Raw genomic sequence first — 10,975 nt, 5'->3', positions numbered from 1 at the left:
TTTTTTTTGAAATTTATATTTTATTTTAAGATGTTTTTTGGTTATTGATATTATTTTACATTGTACAACAAAGTCCTATTTGTTGGATTGGGTACATTACAGGTACAGATCGAGCTTCTTGACTTTCAAGCCTTCCAGTAGGATGGATGATACTTGAAGGTGGTGTGTTTCACTGGGGGAACTCCACATTAGTGTAACTTTTGTTTTGGGCATGTCAGTTTTCTTAGAGAGGAATCTCCTAGTCATCTGCCTGAGGGATATAAACCTAACAGTAAGCATTCTGGAGGCCTAATATATTGCTCAGAATAATGATTTTCAATTAAATCCTAATCTTATCAAGGTACGCACTTCCTTCTCAGCTGTGGTATATATATGGAATCTTGCTGGAAAATAAACTTCCAGTCTTCAAACAAGGTATGGTAGGGGCTGTGGACTGGTTGAGGGCCCTAGAAGGGATCTACCTACATCTTTTAAGTATTTTCAGCCAACTTTCCTGTCTTCAACCCCACCCTGAACTTCCTCCTTAAAAGGTAGTCGATTAGCCCAATTTCTGCATCTTTTGCCTATCTGCATTTTGAACTAACTTTCATCTTGTTGAAATTCTCTACTCGGGTACTTGCCATAGTGAAGAAATCTAAAGTTGAAGTCAGTTACCACTTGCTCACGTTCTTACCATTTTCTATAACTTTATTAATATTTCTCATTTGCTGTTGTCTCATTCATTTTTTTCTTTGAGGACTTATAGTCCTTTTATGTCTTTATTTTTATTTTAGGGGGTCCGAAATAAAGTGGAGGCAATATATGTATTCTATCTGCCGTGTTTCATGTCCTCAAAATATGTGATCTTCACCATTACTGCAGCAAGAGAAGAGAGAGCTGGAAGGCTTCCCAAGGGCGTTACTTGGCCTTGGCCCAGAAGTGGCACACACTACTTAGGCTCAGAGTAAGTAGTGTGTGCCAACTGGGCAGAAAAAGCCATAACTGCAAGAGGCTGGGATGTGTTTTATTTCATGTGCCAAAAAGGAGATTATTTGGATATTGGGAGGCACTAGTAATGTTGACCACACATTTATTGGGCTCTTACTATATGCCAGACATTGCACTATTACACATATTGACCTAATTTATACTCATGAAATCCTTTGACACAGCCACTCTTTATATCATCTTTTTATAGATGAGGAAACTGAAGTACAGAAAAGTTAAATAACTCACTCAAAGTCAACAGTGAGAAACGAAGTCATGATTGAACCCGAGCAGCCTGACTCCAGAGCCCTTAGACTTAACTATTAGGTCATTTCACCTCATATTTAGTTGACCCCTGAAAAGTTCATTGGGAAACAATTTCATGCCAGACACTGTGTTAGGTACATAGAAGAAAATATGAAATAAAATGCTAACAGCGTTTACCTATGGGTGGTAAAATCTTATGTGATTTTTTTCCCTTGTGCTCTTCTGTATTGTCTGGCTTTTTAATTTAAAAGATCCCACATAATTTTATAACTATTTAAAACTATTTCCATTGAAAAATAAATGAATGTGAATTTGGTTCATGTATTGCATGAATTGGTTCAGGGAAGGGGACACAGTAATAATTATGTAGCAAAACCCTGGTGAAGAAAAACCTTATTCATTGGATCATCATAGATTCAGAGGTTCTCTGCCAAGTAGCCTAGGGGAAAATGTGAGTCTGCCAGTCTGCTCTATGGAATTCTTAGGATGGAATATAGAGGAGAAATTCTCCTTTGGAAAAATGCATGCTTTCAAAACTTAGTGCCATTTCAGGAGACATCCAAATCATTGGGGGGGAAAAAAAGTACATGCCCTGGAGGGTTAAGTACAAGCTCTGAAGTGTTATTGCTTATCTGTTCTTATGAATTCTGTACATTTTTTTAAAGCCTAACCCAATTTAAAGCCCAAATTCAACTTAAATTCAAAACTCAAGCCATTAGTGAAATCCCTCAACTTTTGCATCAAGACAATTATTTTTCTTTGAATTCCTGAGTTGAATTAGTCCTTAATAATAATGTCTTATATTCTTCATAAATCACAGACATAGTCACATAGAACTTTTGCATCAAGACAATTATTTTTCTTTGAATTCCTGAGTTGAATTAGTCCTTAATAATGTCTTATATTCTTCATAAATCACAGACATAGTCACATAAAATGTTAGAAATGGGAGGAAACTTTAAAGGTGAAGTAGTTGAGATGAAAGACTTGGGTAAAAGCATTGCTTAAAATCCCACATCATTTTAGTAGCAGATACAGGACCAGAATCTGAAACTTCTTTCTCTCAGGCCAAAGCTCTTTCCCTTATATTACTTCATGGATTCCATGTTTTTTTCTCTAATTTAATTTTCTTGGAGGAAGAGATAATGTCTTTTACTTCTTTGTAAATTGAAAAAATTCACGTAGAGGACCTAACTAAAAGGCATAGCAACAAGTAAACCTTTGCAAGAATTTCAAAACCTTTATGTGAAGTCTTACTATTTTGTAAGGAATTAAATAAACTGTGACTACTATCTTACAATTCTACAGAAAAAAAATTTTTTCCCAAAACCAAACCCAAAGCAGGACCAGTTACACAATTTACAGGAACCAGAGGGCAAATAGGTAATAAAATGTTACTGAAGCAGTATCCATCTGGATTTCAGAGTTAAGGATTTGTAGGCTATATTTGGATTTTATAGGAAAGAACGTTGCTGATTAGCAATGTCTGCCATGGGAATAGGAGGAGGGAATTCAAGACATATGACAAACATGTGTTTTTCTTCTGACCAATAATCAGTCCTCTTAACTACATGAATCCCCTGGGAAATATATACATCCAAAGAATTATATGTTGAAAGATGAAAATCTAACAACAGATTATTTGCTTCCAGTCTGGGGGGCAGAACCAGTTACACAATCTGCAGGAACCAGAGCAAAATGAAAATGTGGGCACCATGTTAAAAAATTATTAGGAATTTCAAGAAGGTGACAATAGAGCATTAAACCAAATGTCAGCTGTTCTGTCTAAGTTCAGGGTCCTGACAGACTGCACAGGTAGTACGCCCATGAAGTTGGGTTTGTTGGGATGTCTAGCCAAGAATTTCAAAACCTTTATTTGAAGTCTTACTATTTTTTAAGGAATTAAAGTGTGACTACTATCTTACAATTCTAAAGAAAAAAAAATTTCCCTAAAAAAGCCTAAAAGTGTGTAATTATTTGAATGCACATATTTGACATAGTTAGAGGCGCACACTGTAATCTTAATGGGTATTGATCTGTTGGGGAATGGGTTAATTAAGGAAAAGATCCTGGTTCTGGGGTCAGCTCTGGATTGACAAGTTGAATTAAATTAAGCATATCACTTTGTTTTTCTGGGTCTTGATTTATAATCTAAAAAGTGATGAGATAAACCGTAGATAATCTCTGTAATTCCATAATTTTGTGCTTGGTCATGACATCAGGAGTTATCGGAGCTTGAATTTTAGCTATGTAGTTACTAATCCTAAACATTTGGCCATATTGCAAACATATTTTTAATATATATCTGTAATTGTGAATAGGCATTCTGAACCTACAAGTGCCCAGGCAGCATCTAATTGTCTAGTATGGATCTCACTATTCCTATCTCCTCACTGCCAATACTATATTCCAGTGGATAAATCAAAGAACAGGCAGAAGTAATTTTTACTTCTTTCCAGAAAGCTGGGAATATTCCTTCCAGTGACTCAGAGTTTGGCCATTGATTTCTTGGAAAGTATTGAGTGCCTGCAGTGTGTCTCAAGGATTTGACAAGGCTTTGACCCACATCACTGTATCACCTTGTGAGCACATTCTCTGGACCATATTTTTCCCTGAGGAGAGTAACAATAGAACTTTGCATGCTGCAATATAATTTCCATACTCCTTACTTGCTAAACACGAGGATTCAGTCCCACAGATATGTTTTGATCTTGTTTATTCTTTAAAAAGATAGGCCCTTAAAGAGCTCTCTGCCTTTTTTCATGTAAAATAATACATGGAATTTTCACAGTCAGCAGGTGTTGGCTAAAGAGACATAGCATCGTGTTTCTAACATTAATCATAAATCTTATTTAATTAAAAATGAGTTTCCTACAGAGTAGGCCTGTTAGCATTAGGATTAGAACTTGAGGGCAAATAACTCAAAATAGATCCTTAAGCAAGCATTCAAATCTACCTGTATTCAGTGCTGTCTACAAGCAAATCTCCATGCTAAACTGTTTTAGGCAAGAGAAGGGTGTCATAGAAGCAAAGAAACAATGAATGATTTTAAGGAACTCAGTCTAACATGAGAGAAGGCACACGAGTAACTAACTAATATGTGAATGAGGAACCAAGACTCTAAGAAAAGTATGAACCAAGACCTTTATAGAGAATACGAGATTAATTTTAAGTAGGGTGTTTGGGGAGAACTCATGGAGATGATTTTTAGGCTGGGCTTGGATGTATGAATACCCCTCTGAGGGGCACAGATGAGAGGAAAGGGAACTCAAGACCAGAGAAAAAGCATGAGCAAAGGTTCAGGGTGTGTTTTTCTAGGAGTAACTATTCATCTGATGTGCCAAGATTAATAATAGATAACTTCTATTGGGTGACCACCATATGCAAAATTCTTAGCACTTTATATGGATCACCTGATTTTATTTTTAACTGAATCCTGGAAGGAGATACTATTATTAAGCCCATTTTAAGGTAAGGAAATTGAGTCACAGAAGAGTTAAGAAGTGTACTCAGGGCCGAGCCAGTGGCGCACTCTGGAGAGTGTGGCGCTGGGAGCGCAGCAGCACTCCTGCCGCGGGTTCGGATCCTATATAGGGATGACCGGTGTGCTCACAGCGCTCACTGGCTGAGCGTGGTGCGGCCGGTCTCAAAAAGGACAAAAAAAAAAGGAAGTGTACTCACAGTCACATAACTAGATAGTAGTGGAGCCAGGATTCAAGTCTGCACACACAATCACGGTACTTTAGGGTATAATACAGCATAGGTAGAAAAACAAGGATGGTTGGACTCAAGGTATGGAGGGCCTTCTGTGCCATCCCAAAGTGTTATACTTCAAAAATAAATTACCAAAGGAAGACAAAGAATCCTATTTTTTGTATTTGAAAGGAAAATAAATAAAAAGTTGAAAAAGACTCTCTATCATTAATGATTATTTGGAATAACTGATCATCCAGTAGCATCTGTATTGAACACATGTGGCTACTGAGCATGTGAAATACGGCCAGTCCAAATTGAGATGTGCTGTGGGTATAAAATGCACACTGGATTTCAAGAATTTAGTAAGACAAAAAGAATGGAAAATATCTTAATAATGTTGTATATTGACACATATTGAAATGATATTTTGGATATATTGGTTTAAATACAATAGTTTTTAAAAATTACTTTTACTTTACCTATATGGCTTGCATTATATTTCTATTGGGCAGTATAGGTCTGGAGTAATTTGAAACTTGTGGTGGATATTTTACTAACCAACTCTGAAGACTTTCTTACCACATGGGTCTTTTAACCACATTCTTTCTTTACTTTCTGGTCATTTGCAAGAAAACTTTTAAAAGGCTCCCCCTTTGTAAAGGTTTGAGAGGCCCTAGAATTTCCTTTTTCAGTTGTTCCCAACCACAAACAAATGATCAATATGCTTTGTGGATGAGGAGTCAACATTTTACAAGGGCAAAGGGAAGGGGTGTGAAAAAATTTCCAGTCCCTGAATGTTGTGAAATAAAATTTCTGTCAAAGGATCCCACAAGGATGGCACAGGTTGGCATAATGGGTCGTCTCATCGTCAAAGGTCCCAAGGAGTTGAAAGGAAACTCTAACTACAACACCAAAATGCCACAAAACCATAGTTATTAATACAAACTAGCATCCCTGCCTATCTGTCACCATCTCATCTTAAAAAACTTGTGAAAATACGTAATCCTGATGAGACTTCAATTAGGTATAAATACCAGCAGCAGAAGGAGACGCAGTACATTGTTCTGATCATCTGCAGATCAGCTACTAGAAGAGAAAGATCAGCTAAGTCCTTTGGACCTGATCAACTTAATACAGGAGCTGCCAATTTCAACTTCTTCAGCCTCTCTCCAAAAAAATGAATTATACAAGTTATATCTTGGCTTTTCAGCTCTGCATCCTTTTGAGTTCTTCTAGCTGTTACTGCCAGGCGACATTTTTAAAAGAAATAGACAACCTAAAGGAATATTTTGTAAGTATGAACTCTTAGCACTACTTGCTTGTGGTTGGAAATGACTTAATGGTGACTTGCAGTTGTATCTCTGATAGGCTGTCATCTCCAGTTCACAGTCATTTTGAGAAGAATGGTGTTACTTTGCTAATTGTTGGCTGCACGAGTTTCTTGACTAAATCATCTAGACATTGCTTTAGCCTTTTGCTCAATTTGCTATAGAGACTGAAAGGGGATTCTTGAATCTTCCAAAAGATGGGCATAATGTGGATACAAAGCGTAATGAAGATGATAATTTTGTTGTGGGAATACATTCAGCTGTTATAAGTCAAGTAGTATGCATGTTGAAAAAATTATTGGTTATCAGTCTCTGATTTCCTGGACTATTATGAAAGTGACAGTAAGAGGTCAGGAATAGCATTTAAAAGGGTAGTAGGAAATGATTTATCAATTAAAGTAAAAGAAGGTGAAGTCCTCAAAGTTTCAGCTTAAAAAATCACTTACAGGCATTTTTCTCTAAAAAGTGATCTCAAAATTCCACCGTTCTGCCTGTATTATATGTGAATTACTCTCAAATTTAGTCACTTGCTGAGATTTTGTAGGAGTTATGATTCTGGCCGGGGCTTTTTAAAAATTTGTTTTATGAGTTTCTTTTTAAATTTTATCTATGGTTAATGTATGTGAATTACTCTCAAATTTAGTCACTTGCTGAGATTTTGTAGGAGTTATGATTCTGGCCAGGGCTTTTTAAAAATTTGTTTTATGAGTTTCTTTTTAAATTTTATCTATGGTTAATGAAAAATAGTTTTTGTGTTTTAAATATATTATTATTTATCCAAAATTTAGCTATTATGATTATAGCTATTATAATGTTCAAGTATTCACAATTGATTTTATTCTTGCAATATCAAATCAAATCTCTCTCTCACACACACGTACACACATACACACAATTATTTGGAACTATCTTTTAAAGCTGGCATACTAATACCCTATAGGAGGGCACAGGTAGTTGTTACAGAAAACTGTACCATAGGGGGGCAGTATTTTATAGTGGGATGGCTTTGCTGATTTCTTTTTTTTTTTTTATTAACCTTGAAAACATTTTCTTAGCTTACTATAGTTATTTGGGACACTTGAAGTATCATCAGCCTTACAGAGTTCATTTGTGACATTGCAATTTAAGGGTTATTGTAGAAAATAAGAAAGCTGAAAGAGCATAACCCTCTTTGGCTACATCTAATGTGAAAGCTTTGGGGAATATTTATTGTTAGAACTAAAAAGAAGGGTTGAAAAGGAAATCAGTGAATATTGTCAGCATCTGAGTTCAATGAAACAAAGTGTATTTTTAGGACAATTTATGGACTAATTGTAAATCGATTTTTTTCTTCTTTTTTCAGAATGCAAGTAATCCAGATGTAGCAGATGGTGGTCCTCTTTTCTTAGATATTCTGAAGAATTGGAAAGAGGTAAGCTGAACATTCCTATTTAGCTAATTTTCCTGTTGCTTTTTTTTTTTTCTGATGAATAAAGTCACATCATCCTTTCTTTGCATTCTTTTCTCCTAAGGAGAGTGACAAAAAAATAATTCAGAGCCAAATCGTCTCCTTCTACTTCAAACTCTTTGAAAACTTGAAAGGCAATCAGGTCATCCAACAGAGTGTGAATACCATCAAGGAAGACATGTTTGCTAAGTTCTTCAATGGCAGCTCCAGCAAACGGGAGGACTTCAAAAAGCTGACTCAAATTCAGGTGAGGCTATGTTAATCCTTTCTTTGGTTTCATTGCAGAGGATCTTGCAAAGATCATTCCTACAGAAAGTAGAAATGAGTTATTTAACAGTTGCTAAAGTTACGAAATGAACCCGTGGCCAAAAATTGTTCCTTATTAATTCTGTTTGTGCTTTGGGTGACTTTGCAAAGTTAGTATGGGGATTATTTAAATATGCAATTTGGGGAAACACTGTTATTACAACTATTGCATAAAAACAGGTGAAAGGACAAATCCAGAGGAGGAAGTAGGTGAAGAAGTGGATGGCAGGGGGCTGGGAGTATTGAGAAGAAATTCTCGCATTGCCCCTTGTCTGTGTGATGGAAATTCTCTTGCTTTGGCTGTGTGTCTTAGTGGAAAGAGCAGTGGGAGGGGGTGAGAAGACTTGTGTTCTCCTCCCACCTTGGCCACTAAGGAACTGTGAGGTCAGATGAATCACATGCCTGGCTGGGGCTCAGTTTCCTTGTCTTAAAAAGAACCTGTTGGGTTTACTACATAATTCTATGGCCTCCTTTGTTCTAAAACTCTACAATGCCATGAATAGAAACTGAAAATGAGTTAGGAGAAAGCTACTTAGCCTTTGAGGAGGCACTGGAGCCCTGCCACTGCCAATCTCTGGTCAACCTCTCAGATTGTGCAGCCCCATTGAGAATGTTTGCTGTTTGTTTTCAGACCAAAAAAAAAAAGATAGAATTTGCATGTTATGAAAGTATTGTTCGATTAACTTTCAGACATTTAAGTAGCTCAGCTGGAAAAATCCTTAGGCTCCTAAACTTTATCTCACGAAATCATCATGAGTCTTTAAAGTTATGGCTTCTAGAAGCTGAAAGATAACTTTGAAGCATAAAGACAAATGAGGTTTTCCAAAATTTTACCCAGGAGACAAAGGCCTGCAGATTCCTTTTGGTTTAGCTCTGATATATACGGGCTTGAATGTGAGGGTCAGGGGTCTTTTAAGACTCGTACTCTTTGGATTTGTGCCCAGTTTTCACTTACCTGGGGCTGCCTCTCACCTCTCTCATGTTAGCCCCCAGGAGCTGAAAGGAGATATGGCAGCAGGTCTCCTTTGGCCATAGGCTAGGGACTGAGAAAACACCTGCTCCTAAGCCAGTGCTGCCCCTGGCTTGCTGTTCAGTCCTGGATAGGTCTTTTGTTTCTTGGTGGTGCTTTGAATGGTGGAAAGTAAAATTTGTCACTTGCAAACACACAGCTGTAAAAAACTTTTTCTGCTCTGCTGTAACTGAGCCTTGAAAAGGGAAAAAATTTTAGTTCTATCTTTCCAGAAGCTCCAGCCTTCCTTCTTCATGATGGGTGATCTGGAGTGAGCTCTTAGCCACTGTCCTCTTTTGCTCAATTGCTGACATATTTTAGGCATATTATGCCCTTTAATAATTAGTCCTGAAGCCTACAATCCCCTTAATCATTCTCAGAAATGTGGCAAGCTGGCTACCATGTTTCCAGCATTAGAAAGAAATGTAGTGGCATAGCCCAGATGAAAGTAAATGGTCCTCATTTTTTAAGCATGAAATTCCTAAATGACCCTATAGGTTATCGTTTCTTTTTTTTTTTTTCTTGGTGGCTGGCCAGTACAGGGATGGAACCCTGGACCTTTGCATTATCAGTGCCATGCTGTAACTGCTGAGCTAACCAGCCAGCCCATGATCCTCTTGGTTAGACAGAGAAAATGCAGGTAGTTTAATTTGCTAGCACAGAAGGCAAAGAATAGGAAAAGTTTCTGCAATTACCAATTTTAAATTTTATGTATCAGTAAATTGATTGTTGTCATGTAAATATAATTAGTGTTTATTTTTAATATTATTATGGAAATAATGGGACTGACCTAATTTTGGGGACATTAAAAAATTATAGTTTTCATCTATCTTGGACTTAGTGTTTTACAAAGTACTTAACCTATATCAGTGGTTCAGAAACTTTGGTGAGTATCAGAATCACCTGGGGAACTTGGTGACCGCATGATGGCCCAGGCCTTCCACCTCATGCACCTGGATCTCTGAGTTCTTTATTAGGTCTCCAGGTTAAACTGCTGCATACTAAAGGCGAGAACTGTTAACTGGTGGTAACTAATTTGATACACAAAGCACAGACTAAATAAAGTACAAGGTGATAGAATTGGTAGAGAGACTACAGGCCATCTAAACAACGTTCTCCTTGTTGAGATGAGAAAACAGAGGTTCAGAGAGGTTAATACAGAGTTATTGCATGTACGGAATTTAAACCCACCTTTTTGTGTTTTACTGCATTTCAGAGCTCTTTCTACTATATAACTTTGAGAATTCTGTAGCAATGAATTTAAGGACATGTAATGTGCTCACTGTATTACAGCCCAGCTAACAATTTAATTATAATTTTAGCCTTAACTGCTGAAGAAGTGAATATTGTATATTAAGGTAATATAGTACTAGTCAGGATCACCTTTTTTGTTGTTGTTGTTAAAAAAAGGAATAATTCCATTTTCACTGACCATGACATTAGTTGAGAATATCTTGATGGCTTGTAAGCCTGAAATTAATTTTGCTGTTTTCTTTCCCAATAGGTAAATGACCTGCAGGTCCAGCGCAAAGCGATAAAGGAACTCTTCACAGTGATGACTGATCTGTCACCAAAATCTAACCTAAGGAAGAGAAAAAGGAGTCAGATGCTGTTTCGAGGCCGGAGAGCATCTTAATAATGGTCATCCTGCCTGCACTATTTGAATTTTTAAATCTAAATCTATTTATTAATATTTAACATTATTTATATGGGGAATGTATTTTTAGACTCATCAATCAAAGAAGTATTTATAATAGCAACTTTTATGTAATGAAAATGAATATCTATTAATATATATTATTTATAATTCCTGTATCCTGTGACTATTTACTTGACCCTTTTTCTTTTTTTCCTGACTAATTAGGCAAGATTATGTGATTACAAGGCTTTATCTCAGGGACCAATTAGGCAGCTGACCTAAGCAAGGCCCTGTGGGTTGTGTATTTATTTCATTTG

At 36.7% G+C, this 10,975-nt stretch overlaps 1 protein-coding gene across 1 annotated transcript; it reads left to right on the top strand.

Annotated features, from left to right (window-relative positions):
• The first annotated feature begins 6,106 nt into the window (after positions 1–6,106).
• Positions 6,107–10,655, top strand: LOC103605815 (interferon gamma-like). The gene is made up of 4 exons (XM_008590438.1): positions 6,107–6,220; positions 7,600–7,668; positions 7,769–7,951; positions 10,524–10,655. The coding sequence occupies exons 1-4, from the start codon at positions 6,107–6,109 to the stop codon at positions 10,653–10,655; spliced, it is 498 nt and encodes a 165-aa protein (XP_008588660.1).
• Positions 10,656–10,975: the final 320 nt, after the last annotated feature.

The sequence above is a fragment of the Galeopterus variegatus genome, unplaced genomic scaffold, assembly GCF_000696425.1.
Source record: "Galeopterus variegatus unplaced genomic scaffold, G_variegatus-3.0.2 Scaffold6093, whole genome shotgun sequence".
Lineage (NCBI taxonomy): Eukaryota > Metazoa > Chordata > Mammalia > Dermoptera > Cynocephalidae > Galeopterus > Galeopterus variegatus.
Note: the sequence above shows the minus strand (reverse complement) of the source record. Positions and strands in the feature narration are given on the sequence as shown.